Source organism: Acipenser ruthenus, chromosome 5, assembly GCF_902713425.1.
Source record: "Acipenser ruthenus chromosome 5, fAciRut3.2 maternal haplotype, whole genome shotgun sequence".
Classification (NCBI taxonomy): Eukaryota; Metazoa; Chordata; class Actinopteri; order Acipenseriformes; family Acipenseridae; genus Acipenser; species Acipenser ruthenus.
The window spans coordinates 28363724-28391207 of record NC_081193.1 but is presented as its reverse complement, the minus strand read 5'-3'; the positions used below and the strand labels follow the sequence as shown (position 1 = coordinate 28391207).

The following is a 27484-nucleotide window of genomic DNA, read 5'->3' as shown; positions in this document are numbered from 1 at the left end:
TGAAATACATCATTATCTAGGCGAGTGCAAATCAGACAGCTTGTGGGGTCCTTGGAAAAACTGAAAAATAAAGTTTACATACATAAAGTATCTGTGAAATAAACTTTATGGACAGAAAAGTAGAAAAAAAACTAAATAAGATCAACAAATGATTCAACTTTTGTCTTTTTCAGTTTATGATTTTTACCACCTTCAAGATTTCAGGTCCTCCAGTATTCTTTTCTTAGAAAGTGTAAGGGCTGGTTTTGGAGACACCAATTAGGTAAGCTAGTCAAGGACTAATTCTAAATTAATATTAGGTAGTCCAAGATTAGTGCTAATCAGAGTGCGTGAAGCCATTAGATAAATATTTGTTGATTTCACCTAGTTTCTGCTAGTTCTACATCAAGACTTACGACTGTTTGGGGGCTCCCGAGTGGCGCATCCAGTAAAGGCGCTCCGCGCGGAGTGCAGGATGTGCCCGAAAGCCTGGAGATCGCAGGTTCGAATCCAGGCTATGTCACAGCCGACCGTGACCGGGAGTTCCTAGGGGGCGGCGCACAATTGGCTGAGCGCTGCCGGGGTAGAGAGGGCTTAGGTCGGCAGGGGAATCTACGGCTCACCGCGCATCAGCGACCCCTGTGGCCGATAGGGCGCCTGTGGTTCTGCAGTGGAGCCGCCAGATCTGTGTTGTCCTCTGGCACTATAGGTCTGGTGGCATTGCTGTGGATCTGCAGTGCGAAAAATGACGGCTTGGCAGGCGAACGTTTCGGAGGACGCGTGTTCCAGCCGCCGTTTTCCGAGTCGGCGGGGGGGTTGCGAGCGGTGAGCCGAGGATACAGATAATAATTGGGCATGCTAAATTGGGGTGAAAACCGGGGTAAAAAAATTGGCGACGACTAAATTTTTTTAAAAAAAGACTTACGACTGTTTAAAGTTATTGAATTTTTTATTCATATGAATATGCCCTACTGTTGACTACTGCCTCTTACACATCCTATGTAATGTCTTATAGAATTAAGACATTACATAGGATGCTGATTAAAATACATATTTCTAAAACTAGAAAAAAAAAATGTTTACATACGTTACATTCTTACAATCTGTTGAAAAATACACACAGTTCAGAATTCTTAGTTTGTGTGTGCATGTTTTTTTGTTAATTTTTTTTTTATAGTTTTATTTTTAAAAAATGAATCAACTTAAATCGCTTTGACATTAAACACCAAGATTAAATCATAATAGTGTAATCTATACATCAACTTAAATTCTACATGTCTTTACTTTTTAATTTGAAAACTTAAATTGAAGCTAAAAATCAATGGGCTTCGGTGGGACTTCTGTTACTTGCCATTTCCAAACGATTTGCGGCCTCAGAGTCCACTAAATTATTTCATTTAGTCTCCCCCCGGTCCATGCTCACAGATTCCATGGAGGCGTCCATGTTGTTTATGGTGAATCTCCACAGCTTTTTATCCCGGTGAGTCTGGTGGCTCATCGATGAATTTAACAGTTCGGTGAGTAGCACCTGTTGACTTTAACAACAGTTCGGTGTCAATGGTGAAGCAAACTGACTAAAACAAGGTGCCCTTCTCTTCCTATTGTCAATAATAGGGTGAGCTGCACTGCTACCTGTCATTCACACAACACACCTCCTGATCACCACAATACAATAGTGCAAGAGTACTGCCTGCTTCATCAGGATGACAGGGTCACAACAAATCTATCAAAAGAGGGGCTGGGGCGGGGGGGTGACATTCACATACACTATATACTGAAATGCATACACTATATACTGAGACACACACATTGTATACCGAGACACACAATATATACTGGAGATTACTTGCTCGTACACTATATTGAGATCGGTCATCAGTCACGTGAGTTGTACTCTCCACCTACATTTTAGAAAATTGCTTGCTGCACATCCACTATTTTGAAGATTACACGAGATGACAGGTTGAAGTGTATATTTTTCTTGACAAGAGTTCTTTTCAAATATGAAGTTTAATTCTGAATGTATTTTTATTTTTACTGCAAATCCATAGTTCAATCCAACGATGAGGATATCATTGAATATTTTGTTGATATTTTTGTTGGAGAGACGGTAATACTGCTAATAGATCATTAAAATATTTAAATGGTTCTGAATTTCATATTCTTGTTACATTAATTAGATTCATCTGTTTAGATCTGCTGTGGTTTTGATCAATTGAATTGACTCCAGTTACTTTATATCACCTATGAAACTTTTCCATACCCTTACCTGACTTTCAGTGGTGGATTTTAAAACACAACACAGCCATGTTAGCCAAGGTCTCTGATTCACGTTCAACCCTGGCCCTGGAAATCCTCCATCCTTCAAGTTTAATAGGTGTCTTCAATCAGTGGCTGTACCCCTGGTTTTATGGTTCTCAATGGGATGTAGAAACGCTATAGTGGGCTCAGGAAAGAAACCAAATGTGGAAAATAGTCAAATTATAGCTATCACTAACCTGGAGGAAATAAATGTAATTAATAATCAAAAAATGGGTTCAAGTAATTAATTGAACTGCTGCCAGGGAATGTGCAGTTAACCAATTAAATGGCTGGTTGCAACCTTTTGCAGATTGTCTCCCCTCCCCACCCCTGTGTAAACCAGCACACTGCAATTTGGCACAATTTTCGGCTCCTTGGCAATACCAGATTACACATGTTTCACTGTATATAAAATACACAATAATTAGAACATAGTCTAACATTAGACACTGACAGCGTGATTTTCAAAAAAAGGGGCAAAATAAGAACGAGTTCACAAAGTGATTTCTAAAACCTGATTTGGGTCACTAAGTATATGGCTTTCAAAGGGTTTAGATGAAATGAGTGGTGTATTCACTTGTTGACGCTTTAAAAATATAAATCTAGTGATGTGATTATATTAAATCAGGCTTTCAAAATATTTTTGGGACCTAGTTCTTATTTGTCGATATTTTTGTAAAAAAAAAGAAATCCACTGTTCGACTTCAAATTGAAATAGCACACTGATTGCTATTTACTTTTCTAAATAGAACCTGGGGAAAACATTTTTATTTATCTGTATTTTTCAAAAAGAGTCGTTAAAACAGCATGATTTAAGTAAAACTAAAAACCTTATTTTTTTGCAATTAAAACATTAAACCCTTATTGTACCAAACCACACACAGTTCCACATACCTTACCTGAGGTTTACCATTTACAATTATTTACTTAAAAATAACGTTATTTTCCATTTTGTTAACTACACGGTTTTGAATTTAAAACTACACCTTAATATTCAATGCAAAAGTAATCATCCAACATATTTATTCATACTTGCAATACTGATATCAGGCATGTAAATACCAAGGATGGATATTTCACTGCTGATTGTACTATGTGAATTCATTATGCACAATGTGTGTTGTGGTATCTTTCTCCAAAATGAAAATGGCAAACTATATTGGATATCTGTTGTATATTTGGTAATGGAATTGTGGAAACTATTCTGTTCAAAGCATTATGGGGAAAAATATGTTTTAAAAATGATTTAAATGTGTTGGTTAAATATAATGCTCATTAACTAAAAGATAATAGGCTTACAGGTTTATAGATACAGATTATAATGTACACAGTTGTTTGTTAATGTTGTTCATTATCAATAGAGAACAGTTTATACTACATGCAACCCTTTTCATCTAGGAATAAAACAGCAAGTGCAGGGTCATTTTAATGATCTAAAGAACAGGATGCTCTATACCTTTCAAAGTATACCTTACACCACACTGCAGAAATTCTGTTTTTAGGAATCTTTTCAGAAGCAGCCCACCATGGTTGCAAAATGACATTAGTCAGTAGGCTTGGTAAATAATGATTGGAGCTGTCCAACCTTTATGAATAACTAGCCATACTAATCAGAGTGCACATAGTGCTGTATGAATAAAATGTAAACATTTTCATAAAAGACAAACCTTAAAAGAATAAGTGGTAGGGTTCCAAAAAATATAGCATTACACGTCCCCAGGATGTTAACAATGAAAAGAAATTACAGGTACATTATTTTATACAAGTACTATTTTTCCGAACCCTGCTACTTACTCTAAGTTTAGTTCAGAAGTCGACTAAATAGTAACAACAAAATAATAATTAAAACAAAACACAAAGACGACTATCCTTGGCACCAGGTGGTACTATTCAGCATCTGTCAGTCGCGTCAGGTCCAATTTATTTTCACACGCGCTGTTTATTTTACACACGCTGTTTAAAAGTAATTTTATTCATAGTAAAACGGGTTTAAAAGGCACTGCATATCAACAGGACACTCAGTATTGCATCTCCAGCCCCGACCCACTCCTTGTTCGCTGTATTTTTTAGTAGTGCATACTGATAAATCTCCTGATCACCCATTTTAATCACCAAACTCCAATAATGCTATCCAAGTCACTATTTTATTACTATAACATCTCAAAAAGCTTGGCAAATGTCTGTGATATTCTTTGAGTGCTGGAAGCAGAAGCAGCCATCTTGTTTGTTTATGTCCGTGTTATGCCTGTGGTGAAGGGACTATGTATTGCTCAGATCCACCTACTTTTTTTCGGCTTCTTGGCTTCTACCGGTCTCATTTCGGCCATTGAAAGGTAGAGACCTGTACTTCTCAAAAACCTCTCAAAAACCCACCACAACCAGCAAAAGCTGCAGGTTTTTATACATGTGACCATCTCCGGATTAGCAATAAATTCATCAATCCGGAGGCGGTCACATTCCACAAATGTTTAGTGGGATGGGGCTTTAACCCTATCCACTCTGCCAAACAAACAAAAACACTTGTTTTTAAATAAACACAAAATACATTCAAATCATACCAATACATCATGCATGTCTTTACAAGCAGGGCTTTACCCTGTCCCACTAACTATGTGCAGGGATGTCTTCTGCCCTGCTACAATCAGTTTAGATAAATAAACCTTATTATATGCAATAATAAAGTACAAACTGTAGGTATTTACAAGAGTTTGTATAACATTAGCTTTCAAAATACGTCATATTTACAATCCTATTACATACGATCGAATCAATTATTTTCTCCAATATAGTAACAAAGACATAAAACATTTGAAATTTTATTTACTCCTTTGAAGCATTTTGTTCTTGAAGGAAAAAAAAATCCTCTCCCTCATCCATTTTTTTTTTTTTTTTTTTTTTTTTTTTTTTTACAATTGTGTAACAGAAAATAGAAACTCAATTAACTCATTTAAAAAGAAGTTGTGATCTTTTATAGATAATTGAACAATAGTGAGCTGTTGGAAAATCCTGTGTACTCTTCTATTGCTGCTTCTTGGCACATACACATGGTAACTCATAAGGATCACAGAGAGCACTGCTCTGGTGGTCCCATGGTCTATTAGCTGAACCAGGTTCACACACAAATGACAAACAGATGATAGCTGACTCCCTCAGTGAGTCATTGTGCTAGGATAAAAAAACATGATTCAGCCTTTTGTGTATTGCATGCCCAGGGAACTTTTGTTCATGCTGTTCTCGAAAACAGTGTTCTGTTGCAAACAAAAAAAAAGAAAATTGTTACCTCTGATAATGCATGACTTTATTACTTGTGTACTTTAGTATTTGTTTTTACACTAGTATTTCCCCAAATTAATGTGGCTTGGTAAATATTTTTGCTCATAAAAATAGTGCAGTTATTATTATTATTATTATTATTATTATTATTATTATTATTATTATTATTTATTTCTTAGCAGACGCCCTTATCCAGGGCGACTTACAGTCGTAAACAAAAATACATTTCAAGAATCACAGTACAAGTAATAATACAATTAAGAGCAAGATAAATACAATGACTTTGGTTCTAGCAAGTACAAGTATGACCAAATACGATTCAATAATGGAGCAGATAACAGTGTCAGTGATAGATGCATCAGGATATAATTAAATACAAAATACTACAGATTCCTAATGAAAGTGCTGAACTGCAATTAAGAAAATTTATGGTTTTGAGAACTAATATTTTAATTTACTACACTGTACTGTACATGTATACTGATATAATGAGACTGGTGTGTAGTACATGGTTATTAGCTATCTAACTTTCCACCAACCATAGCACTGTAACAGCAATTGCAATACAGTATATGCTTTTATATTAGATGCCTCAGTCTATGCTAGAAGAGAAAATATCTGGCACAATTGTATTTCTTAAAATAGCAAATAGCCTGTATGCTTCTGACTATTATCACTAGCTATGTGGACCATTTTACATGATTATGATTTCCATTAATGTTTTCCTGTTAATATTAAATTTAGAATGTGCTACTTCGTAACATCTTTAGAGCATTATAGAAAATACCAACAACAGAAAGCTGATTTTATCGATAACAATATCATGACAAAATCTAAAAGAGATGTTAAATAAAATGTAGTTATAATGTTATTAATGTTATTATTATTTCTAAGAAATGGCAGTGTAATCTGTGTTCTCCTCATTTTATTATTTTTTATCTACAGCTGTCACCAATATAGGAAAACATTGAAAATCAGCTGTTCACCACTAGATGACACCATGGAGTCAGAAATGTTCTTCCCCTCCAAAATTAAGTGATATTTTTTCTCTAGCTCTAGTAAGATACCGATTTCCAATTAGCACTAATCTTTGATTCCCATACTGTTCTGTATCCTAGAAGACGTTTTAATTGTAATAGTAGAGACTAGCCTGTAGATTATACAAAAAATGAATAATAAAAAATAAGTGACATTTCTTCATACAAACTACATAAAACTGTAAAGCCAATACCATAAATGATGAGTAAACTATCAATATTTTTATTAGCATTTATTTCATAAAAATAAAAAAATACATAAGATCTCAAAAGAAATGGATTGTCATTTGATCAGCTGCAAATATATCAAATCAAGATGTCATTATTCTACACCCTTTTAAAAGCATCCAATAAATTATGCAGTTTATCTCCTCCCAGTGAAATTAATTGCACCTGGACAATTTATTATTCAACAAGTGGAAAAGGTCAGACAAACATCTATGCAAATCCCCTAGGTATCTTGTTTCAGACTTATTGCACATAGTCAAACTGAGACCTAAATATAAACCCTGAGGCACAGCAAGCCAATTTCCACAGATTAATACATTTAATTGCCTGTCTGGAATTTTTTATTTTATTTTTACTATTAAATATTAACGTTAGGTTACTTACCATAACCCTGGTTCCCTGAAAGAGAAGACGACCACCAACAACATTAGGTATGGGATATGGGCAGCGCCTTCACAGAATCCGTCTGGGAGTTGAAGGGTCCGTAGCAGTCATTTTCCTCCTGGACGCTCTCCCCCATGGTGGCGTGGGAGCGTCAGCGCAGCACCGGTCTGTGTGCACATGGCCTAGCAGCAGCCAAGAGCTGTGGCGCAGCTGCTTTTTGAACTGGCTGTAGGCTCCCTGTGGTACGACCCTTAGCCAATCAGGGACTCCCTGTCAGCCAAGCCACGGCCCGAGCCTCCCTGCTCAATCGGCTGCTTGGCAACGCGTCTCCCGCTGCACGTCCCAGCTGCTTCTGCAGCGGCATGCTTACGCCATGGAACCAGCGACAGAGCACAGTCACACTTTACAATTCACCGATCACAAATCCGACTTTAGCCCCGCCCACTTTTCACACCCTTGATACTGTTGCTATGTCGGACAAACTACTGAGATAAAAATGACAGCCACGCCAAGTGACTTTGCAAATTAAAACAAAATGTTAAAGCGTCCTTTTGGAAAACTGACAAAATCCCACAGTCAAGAAAACAGGCTTCAGTACGCTGTTGAGGGGTACACCCATGATGTCAAAATCTCAGCAGTCATAAAAATAGAAGGGAAGTCTTACCGATCACAGTATAAAGCCCGCCACACACAGCCCGACTCAAGCCGTCCCAACTCATCTCATCTCAACTGGCCGTACAGAGTCTGGATGAATCGTAGCAGTGTGCGTTCCCTTAAAACCAAGATTATGCAGATTTCTGTCGGGATGTCTTCAGATTTGAAGATTGAACATGCTGAATCTTTTTCAGACGCAGTTTCGTTCAGATGTGATCAGTCTGTCTGTGTGCAGTGGTTGCCGACCAAGACTGACTGAGGCCGATTAGTCATAAGGGTGTCAACCAATGGTGAAGCAGGTTTAAGTGACGTAGCTTGTCACGTAACTTATCATATGGCGGAATATTGACAGCTTTAGTTCCACAGGTAAAAATACATTAGTCTTGAATTGAGTGTCCTGAATTCAAAAATACCAGATAATGTGCACATTTGAATAGGTTTTTTTAGGTGTTTACTAATCAAAGGTAAATTATCAATTTACCTTTTTATTATCAATCAACTCACGCAGCCTATATTTTCTTACTGCACTAAAACAGAAGTAACAGGTGCGCCGATCTCCAATGGGTCACAAATCACAAGCCCCTAGTGCCACACGCTGAGAAAAAACCGCCAAAGTCAAATAAAAATCAACAGGTTGGATTTTATTTACCACAGGCTAAAGTATAGTAGACAAACTATACAAAAAGTCAAACACTGCCTGAAACGTTTGCACGGTGTAAATGGTCAATAGCTAAATTATTAGGCTAAGCGCTTCTTTTGGTTGCCTCGCGGCGCTGTCTCCGCCGTCTAATCAGGATACGATGCCATGCATAATATGAGGATCGCTATGATGGGCTAAGTTAATACAAAAATGTGTACAGGGCAGTATTAATTAAATTTGCATACATAGAAATCACTGGTATCTAGTTGTGGTCAGTAATTCAGTCTTTTAGCAGTGTGCGACACCCAGTCGGGAAAAACTGAACTGTGACGTCAAACCAAAACTGATCGCAGAATCTGTGCATTCTCAGATGAGATGAGTCGTGAGGGCTTGAGTCGGGCTGTGTGCGGCAGGCTTAAGAGAAGCCGCACACATTGATCGAGTTCGATGGTGAAAATATTACCGAGCAGTACTGCACTTGCACTGCTGGGTAAGTTTATGTAATACAGATATTGTATTACAAGTTATGGAAGCTATGTAATTATCATCTGGTCTACATCACAACCCTGCCCATCAAGTACCTGTTAGCAGACCGCTGTGAAAAGTGCTTAGTTGTGCTAACTTTTTTTTAATAATTAAAAATAAAGACACTTATCAGACAGCATGGCAAACGAGGTAAGAGCATTCCCGAAGTTATTACATAAAGCAGATGTGTTAAACATATGGCCTACATGTTAAAAGTTAATGTTTGTTGTGCTCTGATGTTTTTTTTTAGTACTAATAACGTTACATCAAAGTACTAATAATATTGCTGTTGCAGCGTGTTAAAATGCATTCAAACAACATGGGAAACAATAAAGTCTTGGCAGTTTGAATAGCTTTTAAAAGCAGACATAGGTGTCTTTACTGATGTGTTTTATGTGCAGATGAACATTCTGGGTACCTTGTGTTACTGTTGCAAGTCCCCCAGGCACACCTTTTCACCATTTTCCACTGCTAAGTAAAAAAAAAAAAAACATGTACCGTAACATTGCGAAACTATGTAAATATGGCATTTGTTTGTCTGAGGTTATGGTGGTTGGATATCTAACTAAGCGTAGCTGAGCACTTGGTGGATTATGAGCTCTCTGATTGGTCGATAAAGTCGGCTTTGCGATCGGTGAATTGGCACAAAGACCTTTTCATTTCATTCCACACTTAATGATTTGTTGATTTATTAAACAAAAGCAGGGACTATGGCCAACTATTGGTGTAAAGCTTATTAAATCGGGCTCAGAATGTAAAATAAGAAAAAGTGTTTTGTTTACTGCTCCATTTATAAAACATAGTGGTACATTAATTGGCAGCTTAATAGACTGTCCCTGAATTGATAGAGAACATCCATCAAATTGTCATCTGTGCAGGCACGTACACAGTGAGACCAGAACTATATAATTTATATAATTTTCAAGTCGCACAATACTATCTAAAAGACTTGGCAGCTGTTTTTTTATTTTAAAGTTGTCTGTAGACTCTACACTCAAGTAAGCCCATCAAACAATTGTTGTTTTGGACATGACAAATGTCTGTTTTTGTACAAGGGTAGTTCAGTAAATTGCACTACAGTGCTAGTATTCTTTAGAATTATCAGGGACACAAACTGCCATCTAGTGGACTCTTAATATATTGGCCAGAATCTGGCTTCTCATTTTACAATTTCTTTATTTTGGAAAGGAAATTTGGAGATTTCCAAGGGCCCATAACAGCCTGCCTTTGTGGTTTTCTGTATTTTTATGAGAAATTATATATCAAGACACAAAATAATAGTTATAACTTCAGTAGAACTAACAACAGTACCTATAACCTCTTCAGTGCCTTTGACAAGAGGTCTCGTCACTTTACTGTCTCTTCTAACATACCAATGACCATCATTTTCAACATAAATACACTGATAAAAATAGAGGTTGTAACTGTGTAAGTGTGGTCTCTTTAATAGTACACTTCCTCTTCCATGTCACGTATAATCTTGTTTCTAGAAGATTAGTAAAACAAAGATGTAAATATCATTTTAGGAAACACATTTCAGAAATGATATTTCTAACAATGAAAGGTGTTATGTTCACTGTAAGTGATTGGGACAATGCAGTTTTTGTAACTGAAAATGCAATGCAGGCAAACATGTTTTTTGCTATAAATATTCCAACACTTCAAAAAATATATTACAATAATAATAAATAAGCATTTGTAAATGTCAAGACTATTTAGTTCTTATTGCAATTTATCTAATAATCATCAGAGACGAGTTCAAAGATATTTATCAATTATACCTTTTTGGGTGGCTTGTAGTGGAGTTGTGGAGTTTGAAATACGAGCAAACCCACTGACTTTATTATCGTTTATAATCTGGACCACATTTAGAAATGACCACATAGACTTGGCCTGAGGATACTTGCAGTTATTTATTTCCTGTTAGGATACGTATTACACTTGATGTTTAAGGCTTCTAGGAAGTCTCACAATCAGCTGCTTGACATACTTATGGGGACCTCTTGTCTCTCTGAGGTATTCTTAAAAGTTTCTATAGCAACAAAAACCTATAGCAACCAAATACTCCTGTAACTGATGGAGTGCTAGTAAACAGTTCAAATGTGATGAATATAAAGCTAGAGTGAATCTCTTTGTTTAACAGATAACGTCAAAGCTTCCACACATTTTAAAAGTTATGGCTTTGATTAGTTGCACCATTTTCCACTTGCCATTATGTATAGGTACGGTATATGCCACTGATTTTGGGCCTGGTTTTGATCTGTTTGCAGACAATTGTGATGTTGTAAAACTAGCAACACACAATTTAGATTTAAGTGGAAGCAGGAAAATGAATGTTCCAAATTTATATCAGTTTTATAACATTGTTTTTCTCCTTTCAAAAAGAATTGAGCCAGAAATGTAGCCCTATATGTAATTATATTGCCTTAGGATTTTATCTGAATACAAAATCTATTCAGCCAGTCAGCCTACATTCATTGTATTATGTCTATCTGTACAGTATTTGATATGATTAACATTGTTACATGGGTCACGATGTATCAAATTCCAGGGACAAGTTGAAGAATCGTCATCTTACTGAGACAGAAATACGCTTCCTTACCTCATGTAATCCCATTACACATCTCTTGTTAAAAATGCATATCTCACTTCATCAAAACAAATAAGGTGCTCCTTTAAACTATGAGACCAGTTATAAGGCCCCATAATGTCATTCCAGTACAACTTTCAGTCTTGTCATATTGCAGAACACAAATAGCACAGCCTTGTACAGTATTAGTGTGGGGCATGTTTTCCTGGAATATACTGGGTGCCTTGATTACCCAGAATGCTGTAGTTACTTTGCACTTGTATCCTAAAAGCGATTAATACTTTTAAGGCGATAATACAACCATTTGGACTAAAATTGTGTGTGGATGGTTTGAATAGACTTCTTCCATGGCCACCAAAACCCCTGGATATCGATCCAATTGAGCATGTCTGGGAATAACCTGAATGAGACATCCTCTGTTTGCATCTTTGTGCCAATTGCAGGAAATATTAATGACTGACTGTATTAACATCTGTTCCAGTACGTTGCTAAATCTAATCAATCTTATCTTTGATAAAATGTTACTGCTGACTAGTACGTTTACATCTGCATTGCAATTTTCCTCAAAATGTATGTATTTATGAGCGTGATAGTGTCTACACAGTACAACAAGCAAAACTAAAAATTATGCATTAAACTCCAGTTCCATATCTAGAACCAAGCAACCATCAGTCGTCTTCTCCTCTGCAATACTGCCTTGATTTTAATATGAAAATTCCAACAAAGTTGTTTCTCAACCACAATTCGGTTCTAAAAAGGGCACGAGCACCTAGTTGTACTAATCTTTACACAAATTAATTAATTAGCATACCCCCTAATTACTTAGCACACCCCTCTCACCTTTGATGAATCTGTGAATGCTGTAAATCCCTTAAAGGTTATTCCAAAATAAAAATATACATCCAAACAGGATTACATACATGGGACATACTTTCTATAACAACATATACAGTAGAGACATTCACGAAGGGTGACAAATGGTAAAATAACTTGATTTAAACCCAATAGAATAATATTGGAATCTCTTAGGAACCAGTAAATACTAAAAGTCTCTAGTCAATTTGCGCACACCATGTTACAAATCATTAATAGAACAGAACAATCTGGATTAAACTACGGATGTGTTTGGACCACAGTACAAACACCAAACTATTCTCTCTACAATATATATGCACTTGAGGTCCTCAAGACTCACCTCTTCAGACAGCACCTGTAGAACTCCTCTTTTCCCTCTGGACACTTTATCACTCTTCCTTAAAGCGCTTTACTTGCACTTATCTGCTCCCTATTTTACTGCATTTAATCCTGTACTTTACAGAGTACTGTACTGTAATCTGCCACAAGTGTTATTCAACCTGTAGTATTTTGCATTTAATCGTATCCTGATGTAACTATCACTGACACTGTTATCTGCTCCGATATTGATTCGTATTTTGTAACATACTTGTACTTACTAGAACTGAAGTCATTGTATTTATCTTGCTCTTAATTGTATTAATACTTTTTACAGTACAGTAATACAGTAATATTAGTACTGTGATTCTTGAAATGTATTTTTTGTTTACGGCTGTAAGTCGCCCTGGATAAGGGCGTCTGCTAAGAAATAAATAATAATAATAATACCCAGTACAATCAACGCTCCTCGGCTTGACAGATAAGAGTTTAAAAAGGAACCGCCTGCTGACATGAGCAGAGAAATACATCTGGAAAGAGTGGTTAAAGGAAGACACTCTCAGTATGACAGTGTATGTTCCCAACCGTATTCAGGGTTTCTGAGTTAGTGTACAAGTGCAGAAGCTAAGCAGACAAGTGACTACACACACCACAAGCGAGCGTCTTACCAAGGATTGTTTCCCTATGCAGTTTAAGAGCCGTTAACCCTATCTCACCAGCAGGGGTCAGAATCTGTAAATGCATTACACAACACCACCTTTTATTGTGGAAGTTAAAAGAAAATGCTGATTATCTAGAATTAGGTGCAGAACTTTGAGTTGTTTAGTTGTTGGATCATCCTAAAATGTGTCTTTCTTACAATTGTGTTTAGGTATGTTAAAACAAATATGTAATCAGCAGGCAGTGTGGTCCAGTGGTTAAAGTCCAGGGCTTGTAACCAGAAGGTCACCAGCTCAAGTCCCACCTCTGCCACTGATTGACTCACTGTGTGACCCTGAGCAACCTCCTTGTGCTCCATCATGTGGATGAGATGTTAATGTCCTATTGTAAGTGACTCTGCATATAATGCACAGTTCACAGCCTACCTCTGTAAAGCACTTTGTGATGGTGTTCCACTATGAAAGGCGCTATATAAAGATATTATTATTATTATTATTATTATTATTATTATTATTATTATTATTATTATTATTATTATTATTATTATTATTGCCTCAATACAAACTGCTGAGAATAACCTTGTTTTTAATGTTTTTCCTTAATTCTTCAAAAACTATGCCTTTAGTTTAAAATAATTATTTATACCAGAGTTCATAGTCCCAAACTGTGGTCTGAAACTACAGCTATGGCCAAAGGTTTTGCATCCCTATAGAATTAACCGTATTTTGCTTCATAAAGTCGAATGAAACTTGCTGAATAATGTTATGTTAACATATTGAGATATTAATTATGTCTCAATCCTAAATTTCTAGGTGATGCAAAACATTTGCCCATAGTTGCACTTGAGGTCCACAAGAAAATCCCAGACAGTCCCTGAAATATCACCTTTTATATATACTACACTCCCAAATCATGAATCTGCTACCAAACACATTACACAGCATCTCAACAAACAACATCTGTACCTCCTAGCAACAATATTACTAGGACTACTCACATGACCCACCCACACTCATCCACATACACTCATCCACATAGAAGGTTCCTGTTGTCTGGGTGACTTGATTAGGGCAGGGCTTGATAATTTAGCACCAGTAGGATCTCTGGTGCTAAACTTTCAAAACAGTTTAGCACCAATTTTCAAAACGATTTGCACCCCTGTTTAAGGAAGTTTAAATGGAAGAGTTGAAGAGCGTTTCTTCAGTTCTAGCTGCCTGCCAAAGACTTATGGCTAAATTAGCCAATGTGTCTATATATTAGTGAGTGCTGCAGCAACATCTAGCGCACAGAACTGACGTTGTACGTAAGTTTGTATCCAACAAAACAAAGCGAAACTGGATTCAAAGTGGCAGATCGATGGTGCTGGCACCTACTTCTTTAAAAAGTCCCTATAAGAAAATTAAATGTGAAGCAACTTACTCAGATAGGGAAGACCTAACGTTACACAAAGTCTGATTTTGGAGAAATAGTTACATTATAGTTGACAACGCCGGACCAGATTCTGAAGCCTTTGTAAAAGGAACAAACTGGCACTGTTATAGGAATGTAAATTAACGAAGGGAAAAATAATTAAATAAACCTGAATTGTGACGCACTGAGTAAGCGCTCACGTCATGCCATTCTGTTGTAGATACGGGGAGGGGTCATGGGAGAAAGGGAGCCGCTGTCAAGCACAGAGAGTAACAGACGCTGACAACGCCTGATAGCTGTATGGTACAGAATCATCATATATTTTATTTTCTTCATAGGGACCGGCTTTATGATTAAGCTACAATCTTCAATGAGTAAGCATATCCCTGTAAGTACCTGTTCATTTACATTGCTGTGTTTTGTTAATTGAATATTTTTGTGGTAATATGATTAACTGTAACATCGGTTACTTAGCATTGTTATTACCTGGCCTCACAATTTGTATTTAATCTGTATTATTCGTTCCTTCCGAGTGTTAATATCTAGCTACATTAAATTACACGCGTTACTGGATTAAGTCAATATTTTATATACGTAAACGCGACGTTTGTGATTGTTAAATGAAAAGTAATCTCCCTAGCCTTGGTCTGTTTTTGTTTAGTCAAGCTAGACATTCAAAAGCATATGAGGACTAATTTTATATATTTGTATAATGTTACGTATATTACTAACTTGGGCCTCTAATGGATTGGTATTCAGTTTGTTAAAGTAACAATTCCCACATAATACTATGTTTTTTGAACAGCACAAGATTAAGCTTTGTGATGGAGGTGAAAACTACACAAAAAACCCTTTCTTAATCGCATGGCCCCTGACTGCAAAACAGAGAGGCTGGTTTTATTTCTGCCAATAGAGCGTCGTTATAAATGTATTTTAAACAAAATAGATCAGTCGGGTTTTTAGTAAGGCACAGTATTACAATCAGCGTGGTTGATTGATTTACTAAACTGCATTTTTAGTATTTAATTCACTGTCTTTTGATATATGGTTAGTTGCCTCTTGGAACATTGATGGAAGCTGTGTATTTTGATTCCATTTATAAAACACCGTAGTGCGGCTTCATAAGTACGCCAGCCTGTTCAATCCAGTTTAGTTTTGAACTGAAGTAGGGCACGGCATGCCCTCATTTTCTTTCATGGTTGGTTTTGCTTTTTGTGGCCCACCAACAAGCATATGGAGCCAGTTGCAAAATTATAAAAACGTGATTTTTAAAATTATTCAACTAAAACCATGACACTGTATTTACTAGTAACATACAATGGTGTGATTGGCACGCTGCTACTGCATAAACAACGTCACTGATACAGTGACCGTATTTTAAGTTTATCGAAAATAGATTGTATTAAGAACGCGATGTAACCCACGAGAGTAATTAACTAGGGTTCTTTTGTATGCTTAATCCTACAGTAAGTGGCTCAATGGATGAAAAAACAACAGGGTTAGATGGGTAAATACCCACAAAGGAAGAAAAAAATTCGGGTGTGTTCTAGTTGCCAGGGGATAATTTGGCGTTTCTGTTTATATATATATATATATATATATATATATATATATATATATATATATATATATATATATATATATATATATTAAAATGCTTAACAAAATATGGTCTGGTGTGAACATCAGGGACTAACTTGCAACTCGACGTTATAATAATTAGGTATATACGTACTTAACAATTGAGGTTGGTTTGTGCTATTTCCAGATAAACGACAGGTTGAACCGTATATTTAATGCTGTAAACCGAACACTGTTTGGAAAAGTCAATGAACATATTTAAATGTGTTTAAACGAAATTGTGTCCGTACATAGTTGTATAGAAGTTCTGTCAGTTTGACAAATCTCAAATTGAATCGCCAAAAATAATAAAGTACACCTTAAAAAAAAAAAAAAAAAAACAATTCCAACTAATTATTAACATACCTGTTGCCTGTGTATTTAAAGTATGGCCTAGCTAAATGAGAATGTCAAGATAGTTTGCCTTGATGAAATTAAAACAAGTCAAGACTTGTTGCTGGCTGGAGGGGAGCAATTAACCCCACCCCCCTACTTTAATCTTGAAGTTGTGAATATTTCCTTTGTCCTCTGTTTATTTATTCAAAAATGTTCCACCTCTTACAAAATAAAAGTTTTGATAACTAGGCCTATTGGTACTGTTGGAAAATGCATAAATCCAGAATATGGTGGATGATGAAAATACAAGTTTACTGGCGGCATCCGAGTGGTGCGTCTGGTGAAGGCGCTCCGTGTGGAGTGCAGGATGCGCCTTATAGCCTGGAGGTCGCCTGTATGTTCAGGCTATTCCACTGCCAACCGTGGACTGGAGTTCCCAGGGGGTGGCGCACAACTGGCCAAGCTTAGGTCGGCCAGGGTGTCCTCGGCTCACTGTGCAGCAGCGACCCCTATAAACTGTCCGGGTGCCTGCGAGCTGCACCGTAAAATGTGGTCTGTTTTGTGTGCTTTTACCCTGCACTGAAGTCCAATGAAGTTATATGTACCGTTACAGGTTCCTGATGCGATTATTAGCTTGTTTCAGTTTAAAAAAGAAAGCGCATCATGAACTGGACAGGATTTATTGATTGACACTTGACAACGGCCAATAACTGGGCTTTTTTCACTGATGGGTAGACATGGGCATGCGGGGCGGTTTAGTATGACCTACGGATCTCATTTGGTAGTACCGTCAGGCGAATCAAATTAGACCTAAATTTTAAAATGAGTGTCCAAAATAATTGAAAAAGTGCTACAATCATTACTGCAGCGGATCATGTTAAATAATTTGGAAGCCAATACTAAGTAGTAGTATGACCAGAAAAATACATTAAAAGGACAAAATAAATAAATAAATGTCAGTAATTTCAGAGACTTCACATTTATATTTTTTAGCCTCTGGATATATTGTCCAGCTACAAACCCGTCCCTAGCTCGCCGCTGTCTTTCAATTCCAATAAACTCCATGCATACAGAGATCTGTGTCTAAGTACGGACAGGTATTTACACCGCAGAGACAGGGAATGAAGAAAAACAACATTTCAGAATAGTTTTTCAGTTACTGTTGCATACAATGACGTTTAAAACCAGAGCAGTTTTCTTTAGTAACATTAACAGAAACGTGACTATCATAGAGTGATCCTCTGGATTTCAGTTTCATTTTCTTTTAGCGTTTCTACTTTGTTAGTCACGTGCTTTTGTTTTAAATATTTTATTTTGCCATTTTTAACTACATGTTCATACTTTGTTACACCAATGTGAAATTTCAGATTTACATAACTTAAACCAAGAAATTTAAGATTTTTAAAATGTTATGACCGTGAAATTTACGAAAATTTACCGTGAATATGGTAGAGCCCTACTTATGTTCCACTACCAGTGTTGTCCAATTAAAATTAACCCTTTCAATGCTGCATTGCTTGAAACTGGCCATATCAATATGTACAGACCTCATACTTTCAAATAGGTTATTTTATAGTTGGTACACAGGATATTATCCAGTTCCATTACAGATGGTTTCAATTGAACATTATAAAACGGGCTGTTAGAATGCTGCATGCTAATTGGTCCATCAGTGTTCCAAGCCGTTACAATATCCAGCACAATGTCACGGTTAGGAACTTAGGAACAAAGGCAAATCACTGCACCTGTGCTAACCACATATCACTGCACCACGCAAAATCAAAGAAAACATCTGTCAAAATACCTGCTGTCATGGAAGATACCAAAGACATCACTTTTGAACGGTTTGTGCCCATGGCAATTGATGAAGGGTTACAAAACAAAGCTGCATCAGTTCATAAAAGCAACTCCCCCGAAACTGAAGAAAAGGAAGCTGACCCATCACGCTGATGCGCTAGAAAAAACAAAGAAATTAGGCTGTTCAATGCTTCAATGACTCCGTTTTCTGAAAAAAAAAGAAACAATTTGAATTTAAATTAATTACAAAAGAACAGTTAAATAATATCCTTAGAGATTTATGTGGCAGTCAGAAATTGTAAAGGCGAGTAATACAGAATAAGCAGCTATGTTGGGGTCCGTGCTGGATTAAACAGACATTATAAATAACCCCTGCTAAATGTATCCTGGGGTTTAATGAGTGACACAGAATTCACAACTTCAGATAATGTGTTTGTGGGTATAATTAAAAAACTGAGACGAGAAGGCACAACATCCCCTTACGGAAATACCTTTTTACTTGTTTTCGTAAACCGTTGCAGATTTCAAGTTAACTATAACATGTTATAAGTAACTTGAACTCTGCAACTTTTTAGGAGCAGAGAATAATTTTAAAAGGTCTAAGCTAATTTAAGTAAATTTAGTTCAGTAAACAGAGCGAAGTATGCCACCATTACCTTTAATGAAAGCACAAAAAATGACAACAATCCCCACAAACGGAACAAAGGATCTCACTGCGGATTCATGTTTAAAGAGCCTGGAAACCGCTCGTGCCCAGTAGCTTCACTGGAGAAGTACTTTTTAAAACTTCCAGAAAATCCGCCTGCCTTTTATCTTCATCCCAACCAAGCAAAGCACTTTAAACTATCTAGCAACAATGGTACCTAGAATATGCAGGTAGGAACCTCACAGATACATACAAATCAAAGCATCCACAGTACCTTAATACAGAAATTGTCCAATGCTGGATTGCAAGCGAGAGAAATTATGTCCATCAGCGGTCAGCCGTCTTGCAGAGTTACTGAGCACCTTCGCTAGAAAATAGAAAGCGCTGCAGCAACATTAATAAACATGATAGCAAAACCTCTTCCTGCACTTTGATGCCTCCTTCTGCAGCTATTAAACTGAAACACAACTAAGCAAGTTTTTTTTTTATAGTTATTTAAAGTCTTTATTAAAAAAAAATTATATATATATATATATATATATATTTATATTTATACTGTGTGTATATATATATATATATATATATATATATATATATATATATATATATATATATATATATATATATATATATATATATATATATATATAATAAATATATATAAATTATTATTTATTTCTTAGCAGACGCCCTTATCCAGGGTGACTTACAATTGTTACAAGATATCACATTATTGTTACATACAATTACCTATTTGTACAGTTGGGTTTTTACTGGAGCAATCTAGGTAAAGTACCTAGCTCAAGGATACAACAGCAGTGTCCTCCGCCAGGGATTGAACCAATGACCCTCTGGTCAAGAGTTCAGAGCCCTAGCCACTACTCCACACTATATGTAGCACCTTGTCAATATCAAGCATTGCAGTGCACAAATGACTATATATATATATATATATATATATATATATATATATATATATATATATATATATATATATATATATATATATATATATATACATACATACATACATACATTACCGGTCAAAAGTTTTAGAAGACCTCAATTTTTCCAGTTTTTATTGAAATTTACGCAGTTTAATGTCTCAATGTACTCTGAAATTAAAGCATAGAACAAATAAACAATTGGAGATAAAAGAGAAATCATGGAATCGTTTTGTTTAACAAAATTTAATCTAAATTTTTGACTCATCAAAGTAGCCACCTTTTGCAGATATAACAGCCGAACACACTCGTGGCATTCTTTCTACAATGGAAATCAAATATTGTTCGGAAAGTTCTTCCCAACACTGTTGCAGAAGTTCCCACAAATGTGTTGCACTTGTAGGTTGCTTTGCTTTCACCCTTCTGTCCAGTTCATCCCAAACCAGCTCGATGGGGTTTAAGTCTGGAGACTGTGCTGGCCATTCCATGATTTGAAGCCTACCGTCTTGTTCTTTTCTTCTAAGGTAGTTCTGACATAGCCTGGAGGTATGTTTTGGGTCATTATCTTGCTGTAGGATGAACCCCTGACCAACTAGGCGTATATCAGAAGGTATTGCATGGCGTTGCAAAATGCTGTGGTAGCAGTTTTGGTTCAGGGTGCCACTCTGTGCAAGTCGCCGACTCTGGATCCAGCAAAAGAGCCCCAGACCATCACGCTTCCTCCTCCATGTTTGACAGTTGGTGTCACACACCGAGGAACCATCCTTTCGCCTACTCAACGGCGTACAAAAACCCTGCATGATGAACCGAAGATTTCAAATTTTGATTCATCGGTCCATAAGATCTTCTTCCAGTCTTCAGTAGTCCACTGGCGGTGCTTCATGGCCCAGGCAAGCCTCTTTTTCTTATTTTGCCATCTTAGCAATGACTTTCTTACTGCCACTCGACCTGTCAAACCTGCAGATCGAAGTCTTCTCTTCACAGTTGAAACTGAGACTTGCTTACTTCGACCAGAGTTAAGCTGTGCTTGAAGCTGTTGTCCTGTGAGCCGCCTATCACGCAAGCTGTTGACTCTCAGAAACTTGTCTTCTGATTCTGTTGTGGCTTTGGGTCTGCCAGACCTCTTCCTGTCAGAGTTTCCTCCAGTTTCCAAGTGCCTTTTGATGGTGTAGGAAACTGTACTCACTGACACCTTGGCTTTCTTTGCAATTTCTCTAAAGGAAAGACCTACACTTAAGGGTTATAATGGTCTGTCTGTCTGTCTTCCTTTGTTAATTGCCTTTTTCTCGCCATTATGAGAGCAATATACTACTTTCTACAGTACAATACTCTCCAAATAATGCTTAAGAGGGTGTAGTAACACAGTCTGTTCCAACACTGCTTTTATACAGACAGAGGGTTTGTATGTAATCAACAAAAGTTGGGACACCTGTAGGAATTGTTAGCATCAACTTTCAAGGCTTAATTTACTTCCATTGCTGCAGAACAGCTGTAAGTTGTTAACCCATTACTTGTTCCCTGAAAAAGGCCTTTTTGTATAACTCTGAAATGTACATTATTTTTCAGTTTTTGGTAACCTAAACTTTTTTTTTTAACCTCTGGCAGTTTACCGCTTACCTTTGTACCATTTCAGGTTATTCACTGGACTTGAACTGCTTAAATTTCAATAAAAACTGGAAAAATTGGGGTGTTCTAAAACTTTTGACCGGTAGTGTGTGTGTGTGTGTGTGTGTGTGTGTGTGTGTATATATATATATAATATATATATATATATATATATTGCATTTACTGAAAAAAAAGAAAAATGGAAGTGTTTTACCTGAATATTATTTTTAGTTAATAAGGACTGTTTTCTGTTGTGGCAGGTTATACCTTAAAATGTTAACACATCTCTGCGTACACTTCGCCTAAGAGAACACCCTTGTGGTGAAACAGATTTTTCTCATTGTAAATGCTCTGCTTAAAGGAACAGGAACTTCGCTTATAAGAACACCTTTTTGGTGCCGCAAGCGATTCGTTCACAACTGATACAGTACTGTTTTGTAACCTGATAACCTCATCATCAAACTTAAATTCAAATGGTATTCAATCTTTTCAAATGTGACTTGTCATCGCGAGAGTGTCTTGAGGCACACTGATTGGTTTATTCAATTTTTCCAGAACCGCTGTCATATCATTGCCTCGTTTTGTATTCTGATTTCCACGAGTGCTCCTCATCGCTACACAATGGCATGTAAACAAACGGCGAAACGCGCTGCTGTTTCTCTTGCTACAAAAAGTTGGAAATTGTTCGAGCTCCTGAAAAAAACCTGAATCAGACAAGCTGCCGAGCAATATGGTGTTTTTCGTTCTGGTGAGTTCCTTCACCATTCTGTTAAATAATTTTGTGCATGTATTGAATATTGCTCCTGTACAGGTATTCATAATTAATCTAGAGCTGCAGCTGCATTTAATGTGTGTAGGGGTGCTGTGTTAATTTAGTTTGACAATTTAGTTAATTTAGTTTGCCTATTGCTTTTCTCTTACTTATTCTGTTCATTTCATATGTTGATGCACGAGCGTCATCTTGACAAGTAATAAATATGTATTTATTGATTCATATTGTCTGGTGGTCAGCTCTGTCTTAAAGTACACTTTGGCTAAGAGAACACTTTGCTTGCTTCCCGAGGGGTGTTCACTGAGCTGGAGACTACTGTATTTGTCTTTTCTTTTTTATAAACCATTTATAAATTTGTTTTATAAAAGCAATAAAGCACTTGATGGAATGGGTTGTGCAGGATATTGTCACTTTTTGGTTGGCTACAGGCGCTCTGCTGCACCTCGTGTCAAACAACACAAGAAGAGACAATATCCAGAACAACGCATGACCTCTCGCGCCCTATTGCTTAATTAACCATTTTGGTGCCACATTGCTTTTAATCTCTGCATATGACATAGCCATTAGATTTTGCCTTCAAACTCCCATTTTTAGTTTAATTTCAAAAGGTAAATGCTTACATGTAGTGCTAGTTTCAGTAAAATGCATTTGCATAATTATATATATATATATATATTATTTATATATATATATATATATATATATAATATATATATTTTTTTTTTAACCCCCTGCTGGGTATGCATATAGGCTACATGCATGCAGGGATGTATGCCTTTACCATTGACGTTGTTTTTGTTGTTTATTTGTTTGTTTTTTTCCATTACAGCAGTTCTGTGGTGTTCTTGGTCACACATTTATGGAGTTTCTGAAGGGCAGCGGAGACTACTGCCAGGCACAGCACGACGTCTATGCAGACAAGTGAACTGTAGAAATCCATTACTACTCCACGAAGAAACCCCCTTAGAACCTGAGTATCGTTGGTACTGATAACCAGGATAAAAAGCATTGAATTCAGAAAGTGGCAGGGCACTTAACAGGAGACCAAACCTGGATGGGATCATCTTCAGTCTATTTTGGTGGCTTCAGTATAACTGGAATTGAGAAGAATTGCTGCTACTAAGAGGTTGATTACCCCCCACCCCTCATTCTACTTAACATATTCTCAGTGCTTGCAAATTTCAAGTGGAGTCCTAGTGAAAGTAAAAATTGTTCCCATATATCCATAATTTCTTTTACAATTTTGTTTATATAAAACCTGTTTAACAATGGCTCGAATGAATCGTCCAGCCCCTGTGGAGATCACTTACAAGAACATGAGATTCCTCATCACTCATAACCCCACCAATGCAACCTTAAACAAATTCATAGAGGTAAGCCATTAAGTGTCAAATAAACTTGTGTTTAAAGATAAACTCATTTTTTTTTAGTTTTAAATCTACACACCCTGCACTTTAGATACAGTATCAGCAAGAAAATCACTAGTCGTGTTGGTGCCTTAATCAGTTGAAATCACAGCTTGTGACTAGTTGGAGATTGTTACAAAATTGCAAGGTTATAGTGATCTTCTCACTTTTTTTTCCCCTTATTCATAAGTTATATTGCATAGTTTGTTTCTAAAATGAAATATGGTTTCAGAACCTCGGCAAGGAAAATTGCTTAATGTTTTTCAAATTGCTACTTTGTTGAAATGCTGAAGAAGTTTTAATTGTTTTTGGTCTAGATATTTGCAGACGACAGTATGTTGCTGTACCAGTTTGACTGCAGTGTTTGGCTTTCTGAATTACTAAATGTTATTTGTGGTACTTAAGGAGAAAATGCCCAATGTTCACACCTGATTTGATTTACTAATTTTGCTTTATAGGCTACATACTGATCACTTCTGTTTATTTTGAAGGAGCTGAAAAAATATGGAGTTACTACAGTGGTGAGAGTGTGTGAAGCCACCTATGATACATCTCTAGTGGAAAAGGAAGGCATTCAGGTTTTAGTAAGTATAGTTGAATGTCCACACAATAAAGTATCATAAGCTTGTTGCTGTGTTAACTATTCATGTATTTAATCTTGGCTTTAAGGATTGGCCCTTTGATGATGGAGCCCCGCCTTCAAACCAGATTGTGGATGATTGGCTGAACCTCTTGAAAGCTAAGTTCCGTGAGGAGCCTGGTTGTTGCATTGCTGTTCATTGTGTAGCTGGACTTGGAAGGTATGTTCTTTTTTTTTTTCTCTAATTGTGTGTTCAGCATATTCCTGTGCTTATTTACTTCCTTAAGGTAAAACTACAAAAAGGATTGATTTGATTCATATACACTGACATTATCCCTTCGAATGAGTGGGTGATGCAATCTGCGGGAACTCCCCGATGCTGTAAATTGCTCAAAAAAAATCTATCTGTGCAGTATATCCTGGCTCGGTATAGGTTAATCAAATTGCTACAAGAAACGTTTGTCTTCTTTACATACTACCTTATTGTTCTTGATTTGATGTATTGTAAATTAAACAAATTGTATGCAGTTTGCACAGACTTTGCTTCGTGACTAGTTGTGGTTGAATATCTCTTTTGTGTTACAGAGCTCCAGTCCTTGTTGCCCTTGCACTGATTGAGTGCGGAATGAAATATGAAGATGCAGTCCAGTTCATAAGACAGTAAGTTTTTATTAACTATTTATGCGATACATGCCGATACGCTAACTATTTAATCTTAATTGGGTTAGGTAGGTTATATGGAAGCTCTGTTTCTAAGTTGCTCTAATTACTGATCGATTTATCATGTCTAGACTGTTTTTTCTGTTGCTGATGATTTATAGCTAAGTTGTTTTCTTTTATTCCGCTCCCTAGGAAGCGCAGGGGTGCATTCAATAGCAAACAGCTGCTCTACCTGGAAAAATATCGTCCAAAGATGCGGCTCCGATTCAAAGATTCCAACGGCCATCGGACCAACTGCTGCATTCAGTGAAGGGGAGGCAATCCCTGCTGCCTACAGCTAAAGAAAAGCAAAGAATGGTGTTGATATGTGGCCCCTGTCTAATTATGAGTTTTATAGATGTGCTTTTTTTTTTTTTCTCTCTCTCTTCAATAATGGTCATTAGGTGCTTCCATAGGTTGTACGGAGGTCACATGCTTGGCAGGAATGCTGTTGATGCCTTCATATCCATTTAGATGTATCTGCCTTTTTGTGGTTTATATGTTGCTGTGTTTTTTGTTTTGTTTTTAAGTCCCTCCCCTACTTTTAAGTTCAATCAGTTGGTCTCTCCCATTAAAATCATGCATTAAGAAATGTTTTGGACCTATTTTGCACTACCCTTCTTTCTGCAAATTAGGAGCATATAAAATGTAGGGGGCAGTAGGTGCCAAATTTCCAGCTTGATACCTGTCTTTACAGATATTTTCCAGAGGTGCAGACTAGCTTGACACCTTTTTTATTTTATTAATTATTTTTTAGCTGTTGTGTGTTTTTTTTTTTTTAAGTAACTGTTTGGGAGGGGACCTGTAAAAGACAACCAGCTGCTCAGTTTACACCTAACCTGTTTTAAAACTAGTGGGTGGGCTATCTTTGCACAAAACACACTTTTGTATATGGTCTTAATAGTAAATACCATGTTTATGTTTTAAGTCGCTTCTGCTACTAGTTTTCCAATATTATCCTTTTAATCACAACCTTATCTAAATAGCGCTAGCTGTACCCTTTTCTGTTTACTCTATAGAAGCACATGCTGCTTATAGATTTGTCATATATTGAAGCCTTACAGTTTAAAATGACCATGGCCCTCTTGGGTGCAGCTAGATGGGGAGGGAGAGATGCATAAGGTTGGGAGAGGCTATTTAATATTTGCATCTGCAAAAATAAATTGTTGCCTTTGTCTTGTGCGGGAAGTATATTCGAAGTATGCCCTTTAGTAAATATTTTAATATACAGATGCTTTATTGTAGCTAAGAATTTGTATTGTACAATGATTTTATGAGCTTAATTTTTTTTTTAATGTATCTATCAACTTTGTTTACCAACTACTGCTTTGTCTAAAATGTGATTTCTTCAGTTTTGGCTTTAAATTGCAGACTTCAATGTCTACAGTATTTTGTATGCCTTTTTATTTGTTTTGCATAACTTAATTCTTAGATACTTGATCATTTTGTTATGTATTTGAAATGATGATGTGTATTAATGTTAGTTCAAGATTTATACTGTATGTGGGAATGTGTGGTATAGTACTGTGGGAAGTAATTTGCCAGTGTTCACAAGCTTGTTCTAAAATCTGATGCAAAGCTTGTACTGTACATCTAAATAAACACTGAAAATGAATTCTTATTTGTCGGTATTTCTTTGTCTGTGATGCTTCAATATTGCAAATGTAAAAAGCAGAACATAACCACCCAGAACAATTCTGGACAAGGTCTCTTAGTCCATGGGTCCACAAATTATTATTATTTATTTCTTAGCAGACGCCCTTATCCAGGGCGACTTACAATTGTTACAAGATATCACATTATTTCACATTATACAGATATCACATTATTTTTACATACAATTACCCATCTATACAGTTGGGTTTTTACTGGAGCAATCTAGGTAAAGTACCTTGCTCAAGGGTACAACAGCAGTGTCCCCCACTGGGGATTGAACCCACAACCCTCCAGTCAAGAGTCCAGAGCCCTAACCACTACTCCACACTACTGCCACACTCCACACTGCAAATGTCGATATAATATTTTTGGAATAGTTCTGCTAGGATAATGAACTGCTGTTTTATTATAGCAGTTTTGCATTTTGTGTGAAGAGAACCCTTTTCTTATCAAAATGCCTTATATTAACTCACCTGATCAATTTTTACTTAGCAGTATTCAAATCCATTCAAAGGTCTTTTAGAAAACTTTTGTCACTTCACCACTGCAGAAAATAAAAGTACTACATT

General features: G+C 36.6%; 1 protein-coding gene and 1 long non-coding RNA gene across 3 annotated transcripts; one reads left to right on the top strand and one right to left on the bottom strand.

The window, feature by feature from the left end:
- Positions 1–1127: 1127 nt before the first annotated feature.
- LOC131737110 (uncharacterized) lies at positions 1128–14971 on the bottom strand. 2 transcript variants are annotated; one of them, XR_009328681.1, is made up of 3 exons: positions 14864–14971; positions 2249–2425; positions 1128–1514 (listed from the first exon to the last, which is right to left on the bottom strand). It is a non-coding gene; the product is annotated as an uncharacterized LOC131737110 (long non-coding RNA). The 2 variants fall into 2 exon arrangements; XR_009328680.1 differs by lacking the exon at positions 14864–14971 and adding an exon at positions 7203–7497.
- An 8844-nt stretch (positions 14972–23815) lies between these two features.
- Positions 23816–26874, top strand: LOC117402365 (protein tyrosine phosphatase type IVA 1-like). The gene is made up of 5 exons (XM_034003425.3): positions 23816–23947; positions 24472–24564; positions 24650–24780; positions 25146–25220; positions 25413–26874. The coding sequence occupies exons 1-5, from the start codon at positions 23843–23845 to the stop codon at positions 25528–25530; spliced, it is 522 nt and encodes a 173-aa protein (XP_033859316.1). The 5' UTR covers positions 23816–23842; the 3' UTR covers positions 25531–26874.
- Positions 26875–27484: the final 610 nt, after the last annotated feature.

Bases quoted from the DNA above. Each gene is read 5' to 3' on its own strand.
- LOC117402365 (XM_034003425.3), top strand. From the start codon at position 23,843: ATGGCTCGAATGAATCGTCCAGCCCCTGTGGAGATCACTTACAAGAAC. The intron at 24,565-24,649 runs GTAAGTATAGTT...CTTGGCTTTAAG, and splicing joins AGGAAGGCATTCAGGTTTTA to GATTGGCCCTTTGATGATGG. The intron at 24,781-25,145 runs GTATGTTCTTTT...TTTGTGTTACAG, and splicing joins TGTGTAGCTGGACTTGGAAG to AGCTCCAGTCCTTGTTGCCC.